The sequence below is a fragment of the Aythya marila genome, assembly GCF_965140915.1.
Source record: "Aythya marila genome assembly, chromosome: 1".
NCBI lineage: Eukaryota > Metazoa > Chordata > Aves > Anseriformes > Anatidae > Aythya > Aythya marila.
The window spans coordinates 2,162,950-2,188,966 of record NC_139042.1 but is presented as its reverse complement, the minus strand read 5'-3'; the positions used below and the strand labels follow the sequence as shown (position 1 = coordinate 2,188,966).

General features: G+C 45.2%; 1 protein-coding gene across 6 annotated transcripts in view; it reads right to left on the bottom strand.

The window, feature by feature from the left end:
- GDPD5 (glycerophosphodiester phosphodiesterase domain containing 5) overlaps positions 1-26,017 on the bottom strand; it is a 159,418-nt gene that overhangs the window by 39,895 nt on the left and 93,506 nt on the right. For all 6 annotated transcript variants that reach the window (XM_082751871.1, XM_082751873.1, XM_082751872.1 and 3 more), the window contains exons 3-5: positions 7,697-7,800; positions 734-827; positions 195-254 (exon numbers count right to left, since the gene is read on the bottom strand). In XM_082751871.1, the coding sequence (XP_082607997.1) occupies positions 195-254; positions 734-827; positions 7,697-7,800 (258 nt within the window). The remainder of the gene's footprint in view (positions 1-194; positions 255-733; positions 828-7,696; positions 7,801-26,017) is intronic.

The window sequence follows — 26,017 nt, the reverse complement described above, 5'->3', positions numbered from 1 at the left end:
AACATAGAAAAAAATCCTTGTCCCCAGGCTTTAATTGCCACTGCTGCATAATTTTCTCAGTCCTCCAAGATGGGGACAAGCACCACAGACATCTAAAGACTATCATTTTTCCTCAAAACGTGACAGTGAGTACCCCAGTCAGCACCCTTGTCGTTGAGACCCTGCTTGCTTTTGAGCTTGGAAGATCCATTTACCTTGTGAAGCCAGTGCAGGTTCATCTGCTGTCCCACAGCTATGTGACATAGGGCTAGTATCTGGAAAGAAGAACACAAGAGTCAGACACCAGCACGTCAAGGCCATTCAGTGCTGGCACATGCAGGAACACACCACCCACCCCCAAAATACAGCCAAATGAGCTCGGTCAGAAATCAGGGTTGGGGTGGGGATGGTTCAGCAGGCAACACCCAGGTCCTCCTAAATGGAAGGGATGGGGATGAAGAGACTTCGACCTCCAAGAGGCATGGAGTTGGAGAGTCTGGTCCATGGGTGCACAGCTCCTGGAAATCCCACATGGGACAAGGCTGTTTCAGGGTGTCTAACTTTGCACTTAATCAGCTGGGGTCAGCGACCACACATTTTTCACTTTATTTTAGGCAACTGAAGGCTGAGAGGGAAAGGAGAGAGAAATCCCTTCTGAAAGAAAAATTGCTCAAGTTGTAGGTAGGGTAAGAAGCTCGTGCCCTTTTTTTAAAAAACAAATGCAAAGACCTTCAGCAAATGGTGTTGTACTCACCAATAACACTGTAATGTACGTAAAGCCAGCAGCAGTCGTTACAAGTATTGGAATGGACCAGTCACTCCAATATCCCATTCGGTTATATAAAAACCTGAAAGGTAAATATGAAATAGAGATTAAGCGACTCAACGACATAGCAACGCCACTAGGATTAGACAAGTCTGTAGAAAATGGGCCTTTCAGCTTCTACTGCACGGATAGGCAGCAAAAAAAGCACAAACCATTCTGAAAAGTAAAACAAAAAAGCAGCTTTTGTGCTTTGATCCCTTGTGGGAAATTAACTCTGCAAAGAGGAATACGACAATTATATCAAACACAGCAACATTGTTACTCTGGGAAAAAAAGAGAAAAAACAAACATACAGGATGAGTTTTCAGAAAAATATTCCCTATAAACAAGAGAAAAGTATCCTTATATTTGCTGTTGTTTGCCTAAACAATAGGTCCAAAGCTGTCCCGTGTGTTCACAAAGTAATAAACACATTATAGAGATGGTATCAAGGACGGGGAAGAAAAGTCTTGCTGCACTTAACTGTGCTTTGTACTCAAGGCACTAACTCTTTGCAGAGGGATAAGGTGATGGAAGAAATCGGATCTTCTGTATGTATCAGAGACAGTGCCTTTTATTTCAGTGGTCTGGAAAGAAAGTCCAATCCTGCAAGAGTGGAGATGGTCAAGAAGTGAGCTTGGGGCTTCCCAAAATGAGGCTGGAAGAGGATCCACATCCTTCTGATCTTCTCCAACCAACTCAAGGGTCTGTCCACCAAGCCTGAAGGATGCCATGGGGGTTCTTGGCCCAGCGAGTTCCCTTGTCCCAGCCCTTCTGGTTACCTTAAAGCTATGTAAGAGATGAGCCATTCGATGGCTCCATGATCCAATCTTTGCAAGGGGCATCCACAGGACTGGACCCAGCACTCCAGGTGCAGCCTCAGCAGTGCTGAGCATAGGGGAAGGATCACCTCCCCTTGATCTGCTGGCAATACTTTGCCTCATGCAGCCAAGAATACTGTTAACTTTCTTCACGGCAAGAGCACATGGCTTCCTCGTGTTCATCTTGGTGTCCACCAGGGCTCTTAAATCCTTTTCTGCATCCTACAGGTCTATCTCCAAAGCATTTATCTCCAAAACAGCTTCTCTGGTTCCTCTAGACCATCACTCACAAGCAAATTTCCTTCAGTTCCCCTGAGAACACACAGAAGACTTGCCATCTCACTGAGGTGTAGCAGAACAAAAAACAGAGGCCATATTTTTTTCCAGAACTGCTCTAAAACCAGAGAAGCCCATGCTTGTTCCCTGCCTTAGCTGCTGGAATTGCAGTGCTCAATCCCTACCAGCTCTCTGCTGCTTGGCAGGCTTTGTTCTCCTGCTGAAGCTGATTTTAGTCCTCTTCTCTCCTGCATTCACCCAGGCACCCTCTCTGTTCTCAGTTATCAGGTTTCCTAACCCTAAACTTCAGAGGGCAGATCTGGCTCAGCAGCCTGCCTCTCTCCATCACGTTCACGAAGCCACAGCACAAGAAGAGCTTTGTGAACAGGAGCATCAGGTGAAGCAGTCCATTACTGGCAGCACTGCCAGAGACAGTCCCTTGTGCCCGGCAGTGGGTCTCAAATGTCAAATTTGCATTTAAATAGCAATGCACTTCCCAGTAAAGCTATCCTGGAGATGGACTGGAGAGTCATTAAAGCACATTACAGCAAAACTCAAGACAGACTCAGTCCTGTACTGTCCCTGGCCTAGAAGACTGTCCAGAAAAGCTGATGTAAATACAGCCCCAGGGAACAGCATCCTCCCCAAAATAGAGGTGCCCCTTCATCCCCATCCCTACCTCCCAGACAAAAGCTGGTATAACCAACAGGATTTTGGGGTGCAAAGGCTTTTGAGAACTCTTCAGATCCCCATGCACTACTGATAATACAATTATAGCACATGCATGTTTCCATGGTACTCCAGACACATGCCTACCAAAATTGGTGCTTCTGTCAGTGTCCAAAAGGACCCCCTTCTCCTCCCCGAAAAAAAACAGACAAGATAGCAAAGCAACTGAGACTGAGCTCAAAGAACCTGAGCAGGAGCTGTCAAAAAGCTGAAACGAACACCATAGGGATTAGTTTTATAAAACAGCATCCCCAGAGCTGACGTGACCCTCAGTCTCACGCACTACGGTGTTTAAAAGAGGAGACAGACACCACTGCATGCAGCTGTAGCTATACTTCAGTGAGGCCTGGAGGAAGGAGGCAGAAGAAAACACCCTTAAAAGAGCAGCCATATGAATCACAAAGAACAAAATCTGTGGGTTTTTTTTTGTTGTTGTTAGTTTGTTTTGTTTTTTAAATCATGTTTTGGGATGCTTTTGCACGTTTTTCTTGAAGCATCACCTTTTCACCACAGCAGGCCAGACAGTTGCAGGATCCTCAGTCTTCCCTTTATTTCGTGCACCAATGTCATCTAGGGCCACCATGGAGTCCTATACATTCAATGGGGCTCCCATTAAAATAAGCAGAGAACATCCCAAAAGTACCCAGGTCCCACTGCACCAGCAGAGAGGCAGCCAAATCCCAGAACACTCCTTGAAACTTCTGAGAGTTCAAGTCTGACCTGGACTAAAGTGTTTTCCAGTGAATTTTTTAGAAAAAGACATCACTAGGCTGACTGGATTTGTGTTAATTACCTCCATGTAAATCCCTGTATTAAGGGATTCCATAACACAGTAGGTACTGGGCTTCCAAAATACGTGAAAACTGAGAGCTCATGAACTGGCCAAGACTTTTTTGTTAGAACAAACTACAAATACTGCATGTAAGCAGCTCAAAGACTCAACCTCCTCCACATCCCCCTTCCCATCACTAAAAATTTTGCATCATTCATCAGCCACAAACTCTGGCCTGATGACTTCCCCAGTTTGTTGTACCCAGAAAAAAAACTCCCACAAAGGATCTGCAGAGCAAATCTTTGGGCTAGACAAACACAATCTATGTTCAGGTTCTGCTCTAGGAGTCCAAGAAAAAAAATAATAATAATAAGGTTCCTGTGCATTCTTTGCTTATGCCAGCACTAGCACTTTCCTTAGCTCAGCTTCAGTACATTTTGAATTTTGCTCTGATGCCCCTTCAAAGTGGCCTTCAGGTCTTCGCTTGATGTGCAAATGACTGTTTTAAAATGCTGTTTCCATGGTAGTCACAAACCAGATGAACCATCTCTAGAACTAAAGAAGGGGAAAAAAATTGCTAAATTTATAGTCTTGCTCTAGAGGAAATACAGCCAGGTTCACAAGTTACAGCACCTTCTGCATCTCTCGTTAATGAAGGTCAAGAGTTTTGTTGCAGTATGTAGGCTTTGACCTTGCACAGATCTGAAGTATAATGCAACAAAATGTTGCCACAAAAAAAGGAAATGCCCAAAGCAAAAAAAAAAAAAAAAAAAAAGATTTTACTCTCCATTTAAGAGACACAAAGGGCTTTCACTGACAAAGACCTCATTGCATATTCAGGCAGCAAACCTCACAGAAAAAGGTTAAAAGCCTGCAGCAATACATGCCAGGCTATAATTTTACCTTGTCTTTCTCCAAAGCCCATTTCAATCCCAGAATAGTCCCTTAAGTCTCTACAAGCTTAAAGGCCAAGTACACACATTTATGTAGGTAAACCCTACCACTACCACGATTTAATTAAGAGGTCAATTTGGTTTCTACTTAGGCAGGTGCATCCACTGCAGAACCCTGGCTGCGTGGCCTGAACTTCAGGCAGACTTTGCTATGGTCACTTGTAGGTTTCTGCTTCCTCTTAATTCATCCCTATAAACATGTTCAGCAGCATTTAGCAATGCCTTGCACATGTGGGCTAAGAAATGAAGAACTTCTTAATGAATCCAGGTTTCAAGTGTCATTTCAGCCCAACAAACTGAGAGGATAGCACGCTGAGAAGGATGCTGAGGTTATGGAGAACATAAGGTTGTGGGAGCCAACAGGGTACCTCAATTGTAGGTCAACTCATACATCAGCCTGTGTTAAGAGGAAAGGGATCAGCAGACCATGGAAAGTTGCTCTCCCATCTACTCAACACCAGTGAGGTGCCACCAGCACCACCCTGTCCTGGTTGGGGCTTCCCAGTTCAAGGAGGACGTTGGAGGAGGTCCAACAGAGAGCTACCAAACCAAGGTGGAGAGGCACCTGGGAAACAAGGCTTCCTAGGAAAGCTTGAGGAAGCTGAACTTGCTTAGTCTCACAGAAAAGAGGTTAATAGATGATCTAATTGCTGCCTATGCTGACAGACAGCAGCGAAGATGATGAAACCAATCTCTTTGTGGTGACATTGTCACAATGGGAAATGGCCCTTGGAGGTTTGGGTTTGGAAAACCTCCTCACAGTGGGTGGTGTGGAGCTGGAACAAGTCCCAGAGATGGAAGTTTTCATCCTTGGGGTTTCAGGAGGACTTCACAATCAACCTGGCTTAGCACCGGTGACAGTCCTACTTCAAGGGCTGGCTGGACATGTTCCTTCACCTGCCGTGACGAGGCAGGTCAAGGAGGCTCAGTAGTATTATCTGTACACAATGTGAGGAAGGACAGCTCATGAGGATGAGCTTCATGAGGCACGACTGAGCTCAGCAGCTCATCACACCAATATGAAGGCAATTTCATGAAGGCAATTTCTTGTCCCAGGGTCTCCATGGAGCCTGTCACCACCTCAGTGCGCTAGACCCCACATGAGGACTATGTTTGCCCCAAAGAGCCCTTCTTATATAATTATAAAAATACGTAAATATGAAAAGGATTTTAAGATATTTGAATGCATCCATAGGAGGGCATGTGATTGAGAAGAGGCTGGGTTGTCCAGTTTGGAGAAAAGGAGGCTGAGAGGTGTCCTCATTGCTCTGTAATTCCCAGAGGAGATGAAGCAGAGAGGGAGGTGCAGGCCTCTGCTCCCTGGTCACCAACAGCAGGACACATGGGAACAGCCCAAAGTTGTACCAGAGAGGGTCAGACTGGATGTATGGAAAAATTTCTTTACCATGAGGGTGGTCAGACAGAGACTTAGGGAGGTGGTTGTTGCCCCAAGCCTGTCAGTGTTTAAAATAATAATGAGGATAATGCCCTCAATAACGTGCTCTAACTTTTGGTTAGCCCTGAAGTGGTCAGGCAGTTGGACTTGATCTTTTAGGTCCTTTCCAGATGAACCATTCTATTCTGTACTAGTCAGGGAGAGTTCATGGCTTGTAAATAGATCATGGAGCAGAGAGGGAGGCAATAGGAATGAGTATCAAAAGAACATTGACCCCAGAAGTGATAGCCATATCCAGTCAGCAACAGGCTCACAGCTCTGCCGGGACCGAAATGGTGCTTTTATCTCTTCTGTGTGTCCCATCTGGCTGGGAACTTTCCCCTAATTACCATCATCTTTTAATGGAGCCCACCCATCTGTATGGGGAGGGAAGGGGGCAGGCTCAGCCTGCAAGGACCCACAGTGGAAATTGTTTCCTCTCTCCCTGCAACTGACGTAGCTGCAATTAAAACCTCACCCCATGTTACCATCCTCCCCTCCCAGCCTTTCTGCAGCATTTCAGGCTGTTGTTAAGAAACCCTGCTGTTCTCCTCAACCTCCAGTGCCAGCGCATGGAGCAGGGGTCTAATTGGGGTTACAGTGCATGCAAAGCACTGACCCATTTTCAGCACTGAATGACAATGCTTGAACGGACAGATGTAGTCCTGTTATTTGGCATCCAGAGAGACTTTTCCATGGCTCTTGTGCACATTGTTTTTGCTTTTCCAGTGCTGTCAACCCAGAAGTGCTTCCAATACCATGCAACCAGTATGCACAGGGCAAGTAAAATGCACCAAAGCCCAAATACCTCTTTTGTACATGGAGCAGCCTTCCCCATCTCCTCCCATCCCCACATTAATATTTGGGAACCCAAAACTTTGCAGCACCACAGCTTCATTGTCCACTCACAGCATTTCCAGGGTATTCATCATCTTTACATGATTTTGTAGACCTTTCTCAACTTCGAGTTAAAACTAATTTGGCTTTGTACTAGAGCAGAACAGGAACGTTCACATCCTGAAGGTATAAGCTGAAAGGGGACTTGCAAAATAGCCTTAAAAATGAAAAAATAATCAAGCATTTTGTTCATGTTCTTGTTAGAAACAGCAAGAGCAGTAGTGATTGGATTCGGTTCCGAGTGTTGGTCTGAGCAAAGAAAAAACACTCTCCTGGGAGGAGAGAGCTCACATCATTAAGTTAGTAAACATTCTTCCTCACATAACTCTAGTATCTAAAGCAGGCAGTTTATTTAAGAGATCAACTACCCGCTGTGTTTAAAAATTCTGTTTAAATATTATTTTTGACATGAAGATGTTGTCAAAGCAGTTCAGTTAGAACAGAGCCCAAGGTACTATAAAAATGTTTTAGGATGCTGCTGAGATGGTAAAAGAGAGGATGATTTCCAGCACTGAGGGGGAGTTGGCAATACCCCAAACTGCCCAGCACATTCCCGTGGAAAGCTTTACAGCTTCTTCCAACATTGCAAAATTTTCCACACCCGTGTCTGCTTCAGGCTGAATATTTTTTTCATTTATATTTATATTGTGGAAAGTTTTGGCCAGATTGCTCAGCTGCTTCCAAAAAGAGACAATCATAGAAACAAACAAATGAAAGAAATACAAAAGGCTTCTACATGATTTCAGCTCCACTTCGTTTTCTCAAGCTGTTTCAGGGTGCACACCTGCCCCAAGCTCTTACAGCCGAGAAATGGAGATAGGAGAGCACATTACGTCTATCAGCACAGATGGGCAGGAGCAGCTCTCTGCCCTCTCTCTCCACCTCGCTTTCCATTTACTTGTCATTAACAAGTCCATCAGAAGGACCCAAATGCATCCGACCTGGTATTGAAAAAGCCTTTTAGAGGCATACAATAGCAGCCAGATCAGTTAAGGGCTTGCCTCCCCGCAGCATGGAGGCTGTGCTCACCAGTTGATTTCATTGTAGTCATTGCGAACTTCCCACCAGAAGTAAAACCAGACCAGGGTCAGGAAGAAGGACAAGGTGAGGATCAGGAACCAGAGGCGCTCCCACTGTGGACAGAAAGAGAAATCACATTAATAGTATTCCATTTCCACATCTCATCTATAGGCTGTTGGGGTTGGATGGTGTAATTGGGCATCTCAAAGGCAAGGAGCATGAACCTGACTGCAAGAGGCTTTTGGGTTACTTCTAGGTTACAAACTTTATGGGTCAAACACTTGATACAGCTGCCCCAAAAGCCTCAAGTTAATTAGATCAGATCTTTTCCCACTGATTTTGACAGATACCAACAGCCTAACATGCCACGTATTTTGTGGAGCTTGCACAAAGAGGAGGAACTGTGTCAATACAGAGATGTTAGCAATGACAGCTGAAGGCAACTCAATGTCAAAAACCACTCGGCTCTGCTGGCTGGGTGAAGATCCCACCTCTTCTTCTCTCTCAGCATCAACAGAGCAGGAGAGGAGACACAGTAACCTCATCTCCCGCCCAGGAGGTGGGAGATCTGCCCCTTCTCCCCAGCTCTGGGCAGAGGGTTTGCATCATGTTGGTGAGTGTTGTGCGGTGCTGGGATGGTGTTCCTCCTGTACGTGGGGCAGGTGGAACAAGGGAGCCTTTCTGTGTACAGAGATGAGTTTTTTATGGTTAGGGCTGGATGTTTCTGGTTTTTTAAGGAAATTGTTTAACTTTTCCATCCACTTGTGAGATATGGAACATGGCATCTTATTCTGACATCAGTTCAGCCTAAATAACCGAGCAATTATCACACGGTAACGACTCTCCATGACAGGTTAGGGATGATACTGCAATACAGACACACAAACCCTTCCTCTCCTTCCCCCGGGGCACTCATCCTGTAGAGCCAAACCACCCAACCACAACATTTATTCCCACCACCACCACATATGCAAGTCTTTAGCAAATAATAACAGCAGCAGAAGAGACCACACCAGCGCCGGATGAAAGATGTTTGCACCAATATTGCGTTTTGATAAATGTTCCAAATAGCAACCACCACCCAAAATAAAAAATCCCTAACATAGCTGTTGAGTACCCCTCTCCAATAGCATGGGTAAAATCCTAAACCACAAGGACATCCATGGAGAGAACAGTGTTGCAAGAAGACTGTCCCTAACCAGCATTGTTTCCATGTGTTCCTTGTTGGTTTTACCCTGCAGGCATTAAATAGTCCACACATGTTTCCGCTTCAAATAGCATCCAGTTTGTTCAGAACAAAACACTGAAATAAATTAGTTATGGAAAAAATTCAAATGAATCCTCTCTTCCCAGAATGAGCGAGAAGGGATGAAAAATTGAAGAAGTGCATGAGCAACTTTACTACTATAATTTCCTTCCAAACCCCGAGCGCACACCATTAATCTCTTTTCAAAATGTCCTTTTCTCTAGTGAACTGTCTCATGGCTTTTCAATTATGCAAAACATAACCAGTATAAACACTGTTTTGGTGATATATAAGAAATCCTACAGTTCTCTGCCCTCCCTTTCCATCTTAAGGGCTGAAGCTATTTACTTGACTGCGTTGCCTGTTTCATCATGCATCACCCTGGATACCAGTCTTGTGATACAGTTCTTCCTCGTATGCTCCGTCTTATAAAAAGTGCCAAAAAGAAAGCAATAAAGGGTTGGAATTATTTAACTTTTGCTGTGCCAAAAAAATATGTTTTGTACCAGAAATTTCCAGTTCTTGGCCAGGGATTATGGTTAAAATTTGTCTTCATTTTAGCTGTTTATTACCCAACTTCTATCCAATCTCAGTGACACCAGGTGTCTAATTCCCATTAGGGGCTTTGCATCCCAGAAAAATGGGGTAAAAGGGACGAGAATAAGGTAAGTAGGAACTTCTACAGTGCAACTACTGAGTACAATCAGACCTACATGGCCAAACTACTCTGGCATGAGCTTAGAGACTATCCTCTCCCCACTTCACACACACACCTGCATCTACAGGCACAGGTGGGTTCTCTGAGAGAAAACACTAAAATTGGAATTTGGGCTTTCCACCTCAAAAAACACACCTTTAGCAGCAGGTGCCAGGCTTGGTGTTTGTATCAACAACACACGCCAGCCTTCCCTAGCACCAGAAGCAGCAGTGAGGCTGCAACATCTCTCCATGATGAACCACCTCCACACCCAACCACCACAGCACAGCTGAACCAAGCCTCTCCACCTGAGAAATTGTGGATTAAAAGCCACCCACACAACATCTGGGTTCTGTAAACACCCAACCCAAAACCCTTTCACAGCTCTGCTCCATCCCACCAGAGCTCTCCAGGAGGAAGCGATTCCTTACCCTTTCTGCAGACTGTTTTCCTAGGTGCCTTCTAGTCTGTAGATCTCCAAACCTTCAAATCCCATTTTCCCTGTTGTTTGCTGTGTTCTCCTCCCCTTCTGAGTCTAACACCTCCTTGTACACATGAGTATTGACACTGTTGAATCAATTAACCAGTTTTCCATGGCAAATAAGGTTTAAAGCAACTCAAGTGCTGAGATATCAGTCTATTATATGAATCTGAGTCTTTGCTGGCTCTAAAAACACTACCAAAACCACAGTTGTGGAAAATTATCTACATGTATTAAAGAAAATAAAGTTAAATTGTTCTTTGCTAATACAATTACTACATGTTTTGAAGAAAATGAGTGAAGGTTAGAAAGCAATCCTTGATTTTGCATCAGCATGGCTTCAAAAAAAGAAATAATTTGTCTTTAAAAGGTCTTTATGGGATAACTTTGGCCAGTATTCATGCACTGGATGACACTGATCCAATAAACAAGACAAAGAAAACATTTCAGAAGAGGTTTTTTTTTTTTTCCCCTCCTATATATATATACGTGGAATATATATATATATATATATATATATTATTCATTGACATGCAAGCAGCATAGCTGACGTCAAGCTCTCCAAAAGCTATTTTGGGTCTGTTCCATGATGATACACCTGCCAGATACACTTGCCTGGCTGATTCTGTGAAAACCCCGTCAGACTCTTTGTAAGTCAAAATACTCTAGCGAGTTAAAGCACAGGCTTGGATGGGTCTTTAGAAGAAGAGAGAACATCTCCCCAGCACCACTAAGGTGATTTAACACCAACTGAACCAGAGCGAGCCTGACCCACGTGCATTGGATGTGGTCTGGGTCCTGCACAACCTCCGTCCAACAGTCCCTCGTCCAAATTGCTATACAGGCCTCTACTTTGCAGGCTCCCACGTGCTTTATGGAAGGTTGCAATCTGCTACGTGCAGCAGCTTCTAACTTCTACTGCCAAAAATAAAGCACTTAAAATCATGCCTTCCCCATCACTCAATCACAGCCACGGTAGGTGGAGGAAATGGTGCTACCTCACCTACAGAATTTCAGGCAGAGCCACCACAAGTTTGGAAGGTGCTCGAGAAAAAGATGTCTACATTTTCAGCTCTGTTAGACTTCACAAGTATGACAGAGCTGACGTTTTTGGCAGTTCTTGTAGAAAGTGTGCTCCTCCCACCCCTTCCTCATTCTCCTTCCTTTCTCTTCCCACTGGGATACGATGAGTAATTGCTGGTTATCTATAACTGAGCTTTACCATGCTCATCTCACACAGCGCTCAGAATTGTCCTGCTATGGAACCCAGCTGAGCACATTTGCATTAGCATCCTCTCAGGATGCGTTTTGGAAGCAGCTTGTCCTTTGGTCCTTCTCTTTGTGCTCTGGTTTGGAGCAGAAGGGTTCTGGGTGCAGCTAAACCAGAAGATAATCTCCAGGAGTGAACCCAATGCATCTCTGACACACTCAGTCCACAGGATGAGACTAGAGTAAGTCCTAAGTGACCACATCATCACCTCCTCCTCCTCCAGAAGGCTTGGATCACAGACAATGAATCTCAGGATGACACTATTTGCTAATGCAGATACGGCCACGGTGGCTCGTGGAACGAGAAAAACAGAATTTGTCTTATTACACAAAAATGTAATGCTAAATAAAAGGAATAAATGAAAAGTCACCATTTTTTCTCCAGCTAAGAGGCTGGACAGGCCATGTGCCACGTGCCAGTTAAGCTAAAAAAAAAGCCAACAGATGCATGGAGTGGACCTTTGCCAGGAGCACACAGCAACATGGCCACAGCCCAAAGAAAGACGGAGAGAATTTCATTTAATATGACAGAAGTGGCTTTGAAGTAAGAATATTTCAAAAATATTAGTGTTTTATCTACATTCTCACTATTTTTGTTCCTCCCAAATGCCCGCCCTATGCCAGGTGGGAGTGTGACCAAGTCCAAAGTGATCAGGATGGTAAAAGACAAATTGAAAGAAAGCCACAGAAAGAGCCAGCTCGTGGTTCAGTTGTGAAGTTGGCTTGAGCACTTTATCTTCTCCCGAGCTGTGAGTTTTAATCTAAGTTGTTAGAAACAGCCCTGAGCTTCATACCGTGGTGCACGGAATAGATTCTCCACTTTGGGGATTTCAGGCTTTGGTGAACTGAACCAGCCTCTTCTGCTGCAACTCCCCAACACAGATGAAGGTCACAACTTTATTTACCACCTGGCACCAGCGGAGCAGGAAAGCAGACAGGCTCAGAAAGATTATTTTGATTTCCTACAGGATCTGTAGGAGATGAAATGAAATTCATCTGCACACAAATCCCACCTACCCCTCCTACAGAGTAGACGTAATTTAGTCAAGCCTGCTGTATCAGAAACAATGAGATTTCTCACCCAATTCTACAGCCTGATTATTGCATTCATGCTGGAAGACAACCCTTGGTGTGATATCATTTTTAAACCAAAGAAATTTGTTAAACAACGAAGCCACGATGGTGGTCTTTTGGTTTTTCTTTTGTTTTTTAAAGTTTCTTTAGAGGAGATGCCCTGGCTATCACTAGAGGGTGATCCTCTGCCAAAACTAGCCATGTGCAGAACTAATGCCCATCTGCCACAGCTATTCCCTGCTGAATTACAGGATGAACACATTTCAGTGCTGTGCTGTTCTGGAGATGAAAGAACCATCATGTCCATTTGATAATTTACTTGAAGAACCCTCATCAAGTCTCTAGATCACCAAATTGGCCACTATATTCTCCCCAAGAAAAGCAGATCAGTGCAGTGTAATTATCTGAATAGGGTGTGATTTGGTCTCAGAAAAGCAAGGAAATATTTAAAATATTAAAAGGGTGAGAGCCCAGTGATTGAAAGAAACATGTGTCCTTCTAAGTTTAAATCATTATTATTTTTAAAGCAAGCTAGATCTATCTAAAATATGTCCTAAACCCCCATCTGGAGCACACAGGCAAAACAGTGGGGTACAACGTGTTGCAAGACCACATTAGCTTGCTTATTTACCCCCAGATTTATTCCCAAAGCTCACAGAAATGCCGTGCAATGCTCAAACACGAGCTAAGCTGCTCCCTTCACCCCTCCTTAGCGCTCAGCTGGAGGAAGTCACTGCATTTTCAGAAGGGACACTACACTGTTGGCTTGAGGCCTACTCTGCTAAAGCCAAAAAAAGCCAAGACTGCAGCCAGCTGATTTACTGGCAGCTTACGGATGAAGCCGAGCATAAACAGTTTGCTCCACTGAAGCTGCTGGACTCACCCCGGTCATCACCAAGCCTGCAAAGTTGTCAGAAACTTGTCAGCTCGCCCCATGAAAGCAGCATGGCTTAATGTCCTTGAGATGTGCCTGCACCCCCTGGCATTGGCACAAAACCATGGGAGCCCCTCTAAAAGCAAACCCACCGCCTCCAGCATCCTTCCTAGCAAACAGAAGCAGCGTAGGGTTTCAAAATGAAGGGGAAGGAGAGAAGCCAGCTCCGAACTGTGAGCAGCAAGAGGAAATGCCAGCGCCGGAAGGATTAAGGGCTCCATTCCTCCACGGACAGCTCACAGCAAACAGCCACTCGCTCAGCCAACGTGGGTGAAGTTGGGTCCCTTCCAACCTGCGCGTCCCTCGAAGCCTTCCGGGACAAATGCAATGGGAGCTTGCCCTGATGTGTACTGGGGTAGTTAATTTTAGCAGCTGATGGGTGCAAGCAAGCGTTTTGTGCAGCCCCTGTTTTGATTCACACCTCACCGTGAGGATTGTACAGCTCCTTACATCAATCCTTCCCCCGTGGTAGGTTCCAAAGCTCCCCCAGAGCAGCCAAAATCATGGTGAGCAAGATTTCACCTACAGGCTTTAAAACAGGGGTGAGGTCAGGGGTGCCTGGAAGCGAGGAGATGCAAAACAAAGCAGATTTCTTTTTTCTTCCCTGATTAAAACTAATTTTCTTTAAAAGACTAAAAACCAGAGAAACATTTACACCAAAAGCCATTCAGAGGAAAAAATCCTCCACAAACCAGCAGGTTGTTGGGTCAGATGAATGCACTGGGTGGGGTACCATGCTTTGCTTTTTCACAAAGCACTGCCAAGCCTTTAATGGAGAAAAAAAGGGCTTGAAACAAGGCAAGAACAGACTGGCGTTCACAACTGAAGCGAGTCTGCTCTCCAGGTGCCTCGGTCTTTTAACAAAGTTCAATAAAGCAGAAAGACAGTTCTTCGAAAGCAGGGCTCAACCAGCAAAATGCAAAAGGAAAAAAAAAAAAAAAAAAAGAGAGAGAGAGAGAAAAACAATACTCTCTATTGATTCCCTTCAGACTCAAAGCTCCCTTACCCCAAAGGGCCTCAAATCAAGAAGGATCATCGCTAGCATTTACAAACCTAAACCGCTGAGAGCAAGAAGAAAAGCCCTTCGCCAGAGATCGCTATGCAGGGACGCAACCTGCACTTGAAAAGCAAAGACAGGAAGGATGGGTAGAGGTTGCTACCAGCCAAAAAAAAGACAGCATGACGGCCGGGGGCTGGAGGGCAGCGAAAGGATCAGACGAACCCACTGAAATCAATAGAAAAACTCCAAGTCGCTTCCCTGTGCCCTGGCTTTGAACCAGAACCTTTTATTGCTAGATTCATTATTTCAGGAAGGTGGATAAATTGAGTTTCCTTTCAATTCCACATTCCTCTCTGCCGTTAATTTATATTTCACACCGCACCAGGAAATCTCTCGTCATTAAGTGCTACTGGCAGAGCGGGCGCCTTCCCTGTCTTGCTGCTACTTCAAGCAGAACTGAGGATTATTCTGCCAAAACTGTTCAGAGATCACCTTCCTTCTGTTAAATGCACTTTTTTTTTTTCAACCTTCTTCATAAATCCAAACCCCGAGTGCTCCACGGTACCATATTTTGAAAATTCAGTGCAAACCAGAGCACTAAAAACATCTGACTCACCTCTCCGCATGAGCATTAAGTTATAATAAACATTGTGCAGAGCAAACAATCCTAAAGATCAGGCAGAGCAGAAAATTATTTTTTCCATTTCACCTGCTGATAGCATCTGTTTTCTGGTCAGAGGTTTCCGAGACCAGAAAAGTTTCAGCCTATTTCTAACAAATAGAACCAGCTACAGAAAGATGCTGAAGGAAGTCACTCCACACTGAAAAAATAGCAAGTATATTTATGTGTAGCTACCCCAAACAAAAATTATTATCTGTGCATATGTGAGGTTATAGTGGTCTCCACGTACAGTCATCCAGAGGTTTGCTCCAAGCAAGGGTTTCAATATAAAATTTCAATCTAAATCTCTAAATTTGCCCTGGAGGAAGGCAGTCCTCTCTGCTGGCTACATACAGAGTCTCTGAGAGCATCCTCTCACTTTTAAAAATTACACCCAGATAGCTTGAATTCCTCCCACCATCCAACTCATTGAGTCACTGTCCCTGGGGTTGTTCAAGGAAAAGTTGGACGTGGTGCTTGGGGACATGGTTTGGTGGGTGACATTGGTGGTAGGGGGGTGGTTGGACCAAATGATCTTGGAGGGCTTTTCTAACCTTAATGATTCTGGGATTCTATGGGTCTCTTTCCATCAAGGCTGATGGAAATACATTTCACCTCCTGTCCCCATGATCTCAGAGGGCTTGCATGATAATTTTGTGCACAAGGGGTGCAAAACAGTCTCAGCCTTCTGTCTGCTCCCTGTGGTGTCTCTGGGAATGCCACCATCTGAGCCAGGACCTGGGCATGCCACACAATGTGGCAGATGCAAGCTGGGGAGCCTCTCCCGGCACAACTTGTGCTCCCCAGCCAGAAACCAAGCAGTGATCAGAAGGACTGGCTGGCAGCTACAAATGCCCATCACCCGACATGAAGAGGGCTCTTGTTCAAGCCAAAGCGCCCCTGGGAATTCACGGCTTTTGGCCCTCATGCCAGATCCCACCCATTCTGTCTCCTGAGCACAGTAAGCCTCCTGTTCATTCCAAAAAAAATATATCAAACTAAAGTAGGAAGGAGCTTTTTGACTTTTTTTCCCCCTCCTTTCTTGGTCAGAAAAATCCCAATTGTCAAAAACTGAAGTCTTTCATAGGAAGCATGCCATTTGAAAGCAAATTCTTGCTGAAGGGCATCTCAGCTGGAGGTTGGAATTTCTGCTCAGAGGAAACCCAGGGCACACCAAGCCCTCCCCCAGCCTGGTAGTGCTTCACTTAGGATGGAGAACAACAGCACAAGCAAAAAGAAACCAACCCACACATCTTTCTTCACCTCTACCTGTCCAACAATGCTGTTGGAACAGCTGAGGGCTGGGTGACATGGGAATTTAGAGGGGGAAACACAGAAGCCTGGAGGGGTGACGACATGACATGAGGAGGAACAGACCTCAGCCTCCTGAAGGCTGCTGTTGTAACTCTAGCCACAAACCTAACTGGCTTTTTATTTGCATCCAAACCCAACCTTGGGTCGAGGTTTAGTTGGCTTCAGTCTTCTCCCTGTCAAAGACCACATCCATAACCAGTGCAAGCCATCCAACATCAGTTCTACCCTGCCTGCACTAGGATCTCCAGCCAACAGCTACTCCAGACTACCCGATTGACTTAAGACACCCTGATCAGACCTGATTACTATTCTAAGGACATAACCCAGGAGCAACCAGGGTTTCCCAGCACTGATAAAAGAACATAAAAAACAAGAGCAAGCAGTGACTTGAAACAAGTTGCATTAGTACCTCCGCAACTCCATGCGGATTGGATATCCTGATGCCCACTGGTTTCCCTTGAGATACTGGGAGGTCTTCTCCACTGTGCTCAGCCCAACTGTTACACATCTAACACTGCTTCTCCCATCACTTGCTTTAAATTCAAGCTTTCACTCCAGAAGAAAGCACCTATGAGTTTAAGTGCAGAGCTTTCAAAAGAGGTAAGCTCTATTAGCAGCAGCAGCCATGTGGCCTGTGGATAAATCTCTTTCTCCATCCCCCTGCCACAAGATATTCATCATTTTCCCACTGGAGGCTTTATTTTCAGAGACATCCAAGAAAAACAGATCTTCATACTTGCAAACGCAGCAAGACTGGGAAGATCTTTTACCTTCCTGCAGTGCACATCATCCGTGTGTCCCTAAATATCCACTGGCCCAGGGCTGCACCTACCTTTAACAAGTGACTAGATTTCACTGAAGGATCAAGGCCACGTAGTCCTAAATAATTGCTCTCTACCTCAAGAGCAAACGCAAGAGCCGAACTCAAATTGGAGCACCACCATTACTCACGTGTGATTTCAGGTCATTTAAACCCACTCCCGGGTACAAAGAAGAGTTTACTAATGAGTCTTCACTACACTATTTTCTGACATCTTCAAGAATCAATTTCCTGCAGACATTTATCAGCATTAGCTTAGAGAGGGAAGGAGACAAGCTAACATTTATCCAGTAAATACAAAAGAAAAATTGAAGGCATGATTCTTCATTTCCGGATTACCCAATTGGACCTCCTTTGCACTAACAAAAGAAAATCATCTTCAAGCAAGTTATTAAATCATCTCTGAAGATGAAAGATGACTACATCTTCCAGCTGCGCCCAATCGAACCAGGAGATGAGAGGAACAAAAGCAAACATCAGCTGAAGGATTTTGTCAGTGAGCAATACTTCGGCTCCTACAGCCAAGTTACAATTTCACGAATAACTTATGGGGTATAAATGCATAGTCCTTACAGCAAAATCATGTACCAGAAACACGGACAGTTCTTCACCCCAGCCAGTTTTGAGCTTATTATCTCTGACCACGCTATCCAAGATCAAACTCGGACACTAATGAACATTTAAAGGCAGAATAAGTGAGGGTACAAGGGGCTCCAAACTCCTGCTGAAAGCAGGGCCAGTGCAGGTCAGGCTGCTCAGTGCAGTGTCCCAGCAAGGTCTGAATGTCTCCAAGGATGACAATTCCCAGACCCTGCTCCAGGGTTTGGCCACCATCGTGAGGAGCAGCTTTCACAGCAACTGTAATTTCATAGAATCATGGAATATCCCAAGTTGGGACACATAAGGATCATCGAGTCCAACTCATGGCACCACAATTTCCCTTGATGCATTTTGCATCCCTTGCCTCTTGCCTGGCTCCCTCTCTTTCTCCCTGACCACTCTATAGTTATAACTTCCCCTTCATTCCCCTTCCGCCACTGCACAACCTTCAGCTTCTCCTTGTAGGTTGCAGGCTCCAGTTTGGTTACCCCACTGGGCTCACCTGGCTGTTACTGCCCACCTGGTTTTGGGGAACCCCAAATCAAATCCAGTGCTCAGATCTCAAACATCAGTAGGGAGGAAAAGCCCATCCCTCAAGCTGCTGGCTGTACTTCCACTACAGCAGGCCAAAATGCAATCAGCTTTCACTGCTCAAAGTGCATCCAGTAGCTGAACCTCGTACTGCAGAGGGATTTAATAAAGGGAGTGCACCTTTCAATCCCAAAGACCCAAAGCATCTCAGTGACCAGATCAATACCTGACTCGTAGATGTTGACCTAAGCAGACCTTACATACATTGGAAACAGAATCAAGGCGCCTGCTCTTCGATTTCCTCGCCTTAAGAGGCCACAGAGGGATCAGTCTTTCGTCTTTTTGTCAGATTGAAGACTCGCGAGCCCAAGAGAGAGCACACAGCAGCGAGCAGGACTACACAATGCATCAGTTGGCTCTCGTAGCACTTTGTAATCTGCCCAAAGGCATCATTATCCCTCCATCTAACAACCAAGACCACAAACACTGGGTACAAAACTCCGCTGCAACACATTCCCCACTTCTTGCTTTACTCTTCATTCTCATCTTCTCCTCTTCTTTGCTTAGTACTTCAGATCTCATACAGTATACAACGTTTTTCCATTTACTACAGCCTTCTCAGGGCAGAAGATGGGCTAAGCAGAAGGAAACGTGTGTCAACATAAATTTGAGTCCATCCAGCCACTTCAGAAGCACTGCAAAGGTTTTGGCCAGTTTACTACTCCTAGTATGCACATGATGGTCTTTCATGAGAGACATCTGCCAGTAATCTCGTAAATGGGCAGGAAAATGAAGAAATTGGATCTGACAAACAATGGGACCAAAGTAAGAAGGAAAAAAATATTCCTACTGTTCTGGCTACTGAGGCTTCGATAGCTAACCCAATGCTTCCGAAAGTCATTGCAAATCTCAGATAGATCTTATTTGATTATTGTAAAGACCAGGCTAATAGCTCTCTGCACACCTTGTTAGAGAAGGCCATGAATGAGATTTCTGAGCTGTGACATGCTCCATTTACAATTCAATTTAGCAGGTCAGAGAAAGTGGCAGAAAACATATTACTGAAATATGGGTTCCTGCTGGGGCTGCCATAATTGAACCAAAGACCAACAGATGCAACAGAAAGAGAGCCAAATCTCTAAAAATAACATTATTACACTTCGCAAAACGCCGCTGCTCCCAGCTTCCAAAAACACAACCAGAAAGGGTAGTCAGGCAGGACTACTAATTCAGAGCTTGCACCTTTGCAAAGCTAAGGAGCAACTGGGCTGTTTTTCTTGCCCAGGCACCCTTCTTCCAAACAAAGGGATGACACTACCTGCATGTCCTTCTTTCCCCCTGTGCTCTGCCCCCTTTAGAGAAGACCATTTTCTCTCCAGGTGCATTTCATTGCACAGAGACAATGTTTAACGGGATCCCAGCAGCTCTGATCAACACAGAAAACACTGGCAAATCCCAACGGCACTGTGATGGGAATTCCTACACCAGAGCAGAGACGATGCACAGCTGGAGACGGTGCTATTAGCGGCCCCAAGGGACATTCAGCAGCAATAATAACGTCCTGGACCAGCTCTGCCTCTTGCAATTACATCCTCCCTCTTTCATTCAGCACAGTAAACTGAACTCCTTAGGGAGACTCTGATTCACAAGGGAACAGGACAGAGCATCAGGAGCTCCCCAATCTATTCCCTGCAGCATGTTCTCTACCTTCACAGCACCTGCCTCTGGGTTTTTAGCTTAGTACATCTACCCTGGACAACATAACCAGAGACATGCGGTACTTCTGACCACACTGATGGATGGATTCAAGTACTGGGGACTCCAGTGCACTGCAAAACTATTACTGGTGCTAATAATGTTGTAAAGAGAAAGGGAATGGTACATATATTGCATACTTGGAGGCCATGGGAAGGCAACTCTTTTCTAGTCTAAATAGGTCCAGGTCTTTCTGTCTCTACTGATGAGGCTCATCTGAAAAAAAAAAAAAAATATATATATATATATATATATATATATATATATATATATCCCACTGCTCTCCTGCAGACCAAGTGGAGGAAGTTGGAGCCTTGCCGGGAGCGGAGCACCTTGCTGAGCACAGCATCCCTGCTGAGGTCTCATCAGCATCAAGCAGCAGGAGGACCGCATTCTCGATGTCTCCTGAGGATGTAACTCCTGCTATCACATCCTAGTCTCATGTTAGTCCTTTTCCCAGACACACAATGTTGTCGACTTGCATTCAGCTTATGGTTCACTTTAATTAAAGCACTGACACCCTGGGGCAATGAGTTTTCAGAATAAAAATACATATACATAAGTTTTTACTATATTTTTTTTTCTAAAAAAGGGGGGGAGATATATACAAGTTATCTGACAACAGAGCCAAATCACCTACATGAGGATAAAGCTCTGCATTAGCCTTTGCTGCTCCTATTTCTGCCCCAGCCTGCTCTGTCCAGCTCAGTCTCATCCCAGGCTCTGACATGCCTCCAACTCTTTCCTGGGTGGTGTTTATGAGCTTAATAAGTATGGCTTTCATTAGGAACAACAGTGAAGAGAATGAATACTGAATGCATATTTAAAGAGAATTACTGTCATTACTGGAGTGCTCACAGGAATTCTGTTGTAAAATGCTCTGGTTCAGAACAAATAGTTCTCACCCAAAGAGCCTGACACAGATGTCAAGTGGATTCAAGGGTGAAGGATACGACAAGGAGAACAAACAGCCAGTCAACTTATTCCTTGGATAATTTCTTTCCTCTGCCACATCTTGTTCTTTGCAGAAAATCCCTGAAAACCCAGCTGCAGAATACTACTTTGTCACAATGCTGGGCATAAACGCCTCATGTTTCTTTGCTCTCTGTGGGCGAGAGCATCACCAGCAAGTGATGAAACCCTGCACTGGCAAGGCAATGAGCGACTCTTGACATCAAGAAGAAGTCCACCTCTCCCCTCAAACTGGAAGAGGGTTTATATTCGAGCTGAAAGAAGCCAAAAGAGCAGGACCAGATGTTCACAGAATAACCAAGTTCACCCTGGTGGTGGTGATTCAAGAGGGCTTCTATATTACACCCCAGCTACGACTCTGTATCTGGGAAAATCCTATTGATGCCCTGGGAATGACAGAGACCAGCACATCCCACCTCCACACAAGATGACAGGCTCTGCACGTGAAATCTGCCATCCCCAAAGCCCCACTCATCTCACGTTGCTCATTTTGGTGCGGGTAGGGTCATGCCCATACAAATACAGGAGGAAAAAGCTAAAAATACAAGCATCAACAAAAGCGGTGCCAAAAGGCAGGCCAGAACATCTCCCTACACAGTTGTCCACATGCTATTTCTCCTGTCCCCATCCACATCAGAAGTAACAGGCAGTGACAGCTCAAAAAGGCATCTGAGGGCAGACTGTCCAGGCATCCCACCCAGTGGGTCAGCTGAACCCCAGCTGAGGAAGCAGCGAGGAAAACTATAAAGCAGTAGATACCCAAACGCCTGCATTATTCAGAAATTCATTGTCTGGAAGGCACAGAAATGCTGATGACGTTAAGCAAAAATTATTGGTCAATAAAACCTGCAGAGAAGCTGAGGCTCTGCCTTACGCAAGGCCCCTTTTTCTGCTTTCCATCGGCTCTGACAAATCGCACATCGCTGCTGTTGCAGTTGGGCATTTTCTGTGATGTTCATAATTCTGGCGTAGCAAAGCCAAATTACATAACAGCAGCTCTGCCACGCGTGTCTAGAGGGGAGCCATGAGATTCCCCTGCAGCTATCTCCTTTCAGTACCCATTACCATGACTGAAATGCAGGCAGCCTACTTGCAGACACGAGAGGCAAGTTGTTTCCATCCTGTTTTAAGCAAGAGCCTGTTTGCTCTACGCATGTCAATAAAGGCATCACAACTGCTCGGTGTCCTGGTGCTTTCCAGTGGCAAGCCAGCACATGAACCCTTCTAATCCTGAAATTTCTCATGGAGTTAGCTGAGTAAGAAGCCAAAGAATCATCTGCAGCTAAAGCACAAAGACATGCAAGGGACAGGGGATGTAGTGAGATGAGGTACTGGGCCTCCAGGTAACAGGAGAGGCATTCCTGATTCACCTCCCAAAAACAGAGCAAATTTCACATCTCTGCTGGGATGTCAGATGGAGACAGCCCAGGCACACTGGGAGGACAATCCTTGGAGGGAAGGCTCGGTTCATTTCCTTGCCATAGAATTATCTGCAATTTCAGAGAAGCCATTTTAAACTCTCTCATATTCCCACTCCATAAAAATGGAAATAATTATCCCTCTCATCAAGAGCTGCTCATTGATTAGAGCACTCCAATCCCTCCACTGGAAGGCGTTCCAGAAATAGCAAGTCTCTGCAGTGCCACTCTTTCTGGAGCTTGCTGAACTCGAGATTTCTCAAAGCAGCACCAAAGCCAGCCTGATTTTTCCACTGTCCTCTAATAAGCGAGCCTGAACAGAACATTTGGTGGAAGTTTAAAAGAACTCGCCCGGAAAATAACCCAGACAGCTGAAGCTCAGGCTCTCTCCTGGCTCTGCATTGACTGGTTGCAGAAATATGCCACGAATCTTACAGCTTTCCTACAGGACTCTGGACACCTTGCAGGAGTGACCTGCTTTCACAAAATTGCCTTACTCAACAGAAAATAGATATTTCCTGAGTTGCAGATAAAGCCACTGTTCTGGCCACAAAATAGATGGACCAGGCGCACGCTGTGCATGGAAAAACAGCGAGGGGAAGCATGCAGGGAAAAACTTCCTGAAGCATCAGCCTGGGAGTTTGTAGGCAACAAACAACGTGGCTTTTGGCTTCGCATCCCAGACACGTGCTAATAAAAAATATTTCCAAGTACAAGAATAGAACATGACACACACACTGCCCACGGCATCAACAACACCGTCCCAAAAGATGCCACCACCCAGAGCCCCTCTCCTGCTGCGGAAGAAACCAAGGCTGTCATTTGCTCCAGCCCCGAATTAGGCACAAGCTGCATTGTAGCAAGGTATAAAGCCTGCATTCAGCTATCCTTCACGAGCTTTCTCATGGAGCAAAGGAATGCCTTTCCTTGACATAGGTCAAGTCACAATCCACCCTCTGTGATAAATAACAGCCCAGTTTGAGCTCTCCCCCGTGCCACCGCAGATTTACCATGTCCAGAGGACTAATATATATATATATATATTCATTACTCATATCCTCAACCTTCCGCAAGTTTTAAAGCAATTAACTGCTCACAAAGTTGCTTTTATTGGCATAAAAACAGGCTCCTTTAGAGGGGAGCCAAAAATGCCGTAAGCCCCAGGGCGTGACGAATGGCTCAGCAAGCGCAGGATGGGTCTCCTTGGGGCGAACCGCTGGGTTTGCAGCTACGGGAGCACGGGTGCAACGCAGAGACAGCCACAAGGCTCTGCAGGCACCAAGTTTTATGGGATGTTCTCCCCCCTCACTGTGAATCAGAGATGCAGGAGGAGAAGCCAGCCAGTGCGAACAGCAGGGGGGAAGGAAGAGGAGGAGATCACAGCAACATCCCACCCCGCAGCTCAGAGCTCAGAAGAGCATCGTCTCTCGTCTTATAGACAGCTGTACCAGGCAACTTCTCTGCCTGGCATGTCACTAGCATTATTCCTCCCATTAATTATCACAGATAAAGTTGTTTCCTCACTGGCTGACGAGTTTCAGCCTGTTTCACATCTGGTATTAGTTTATTTTTTCTCTCACTGGGCATCAAGAGAGATGTGGCCACAATCTGAACCATGGGGACGTGAGCCCAGCCATCCCAGCACAGCCCCACAAAATACCCATGGTGTGCTGCATCCAGTGCTGGCAGGTGCTTTTACCATGATTAATCTGCAGCAGGTTAGGGTCTGCATGAAAATCCCTAAAGCACAAGGTAACCCTTAAGACAGACTGATATTTTCAACAAGTGTAGATAGTGAATTGCCAGGGCAAGGGACAGCAGGACTCAGTATCTAGAGTTATAAAAGCTCACCTAAGGCCTTTGCAGCCAGCAATCCTTCCCACGCTGGCATTAAAATAGTCAAAAGAAGCATTCACTAGGCATCTTCTTAACAGGAACTTCAGTGGAAGCAGCAGGAGAGAAGCAACGAGGCAAAGCCAATCCAGGAATTAACAGCTCAACACATGGACACCCTCCAAGGTACTTTCTTCTGGTGTAAAAGCCTTGCAGAGAGGCTGAGCAGGCAGCTTGGGCACACAGGTTGCTACAGGCAGCTTTTCACTTCAGAAAGTTTAAAAGCAGCTCTTCAATCTCTGTTTCTTGTTAGACAACGGAGCAGACCCTTGGCAGAAGGTCAAGATGCTCGTAGGGATGCCGACTGTAATGCTATCAGAAACAACTCTCCTCCTTAAAAAGATCTTGGGCTTGAAGGAGTAGCACAGAGAGACAAATGCATAGTTGAGAGGGAAAAAAATTGGATTTCACGTTAAAACGACACCTCCCCAAAAGGAGTTTTCCAAACCAGCTCTCTCTGTGCAAGAGTATAATTGCTTGTTCAATAAAAGCCACGGCAGGAAAGGTATCTGCACAGTCACTGAAAAGGCATCTGTCATCTCCGTGGGCTTTGACATCAAAATCATTAAGTAGAAGATTAACTTGTTGAGCTAGACATTTGACGGGAATGGATGGCGTGCAGCAGTTCTGCTTTTATTTGTCAGCTTTTTTTTTTTTTTTTTTTTTTTTTTTTTTTTTTTGGGCCCTGAGCTCTTTGGTGTCTCTGGGAGCCACAGCTCCAAGTTTCTCCAGACACACTGGGTCCAGGACACTTTGGTTATGCTCTGCTTACTGCTCCTACCAACAACGCAGCTGAGATGTTGCCTACACAATGCATGGGACAATGGAAAAGAAAAGCCTGAATTGCAAACCCGCCACCGAACACAAGGCTGTCAACTGTCTGCCTGCAGGAAGCCCATCCAAATGCTTCCAGTGACAAAGAAATCTGGATTATCCCAATTACCTACAGCACCTCTACTCCTATTTCACTAGCGCTGATGAGACTTTTAAATATAGAATGTGCAAAGCCATATTTCTATTTTGTTGTTGTTGTTTTCTTTTCTTTTTTTTTCTTTTTTAAATACACACGATAAAAATCACTCTTCATCAGTCAGGTTATTAACACCTCCAACCCGCTAAGAAACTATCACAGGTAGCTCACAAAGGCGCGGAAGGACTCTTTGTTCCTTCCCATCCAAAAATAGGCAAGGATGCTCGGAGGCAGGAGGTGTGCCGCTGCTCAAGTCCACAGGCTCAAGAGGAGACTGTCCTTGGACTTACTGCAGTGCCAAGCATGCTGCAGCTATTGGAAGAGACAAATAAAATGAAAAGCGATCGCTCTAAAGCAATTCACGCACCAAGTGCACGAGCTGAACTCCCTAAGGGACACAATCTTTTGCATTTTCCTGGTGCATTTAATACAGAATTGCTTGCATTTCATTAGGAAACTCAGGGCAAAGAAAAGAACTCGAACTGTGAGCTTTGGTCACAAGCAAGGTGAGCCACAAACCCCAGCTCCTCAATGAGCTCTGCTGTTCAGCAATCACATGCACACGGGCTGTGATTTCCAGTAACTCCTCCTATCCCCAGCCCAGCAAGTGCAGGATTACTCCCCCCCAGTCTCCTCCATTCAGACTCTGCCTGAATTATTCAAGTAAAGGCTCCTCCATCATCTCCCCTGACATC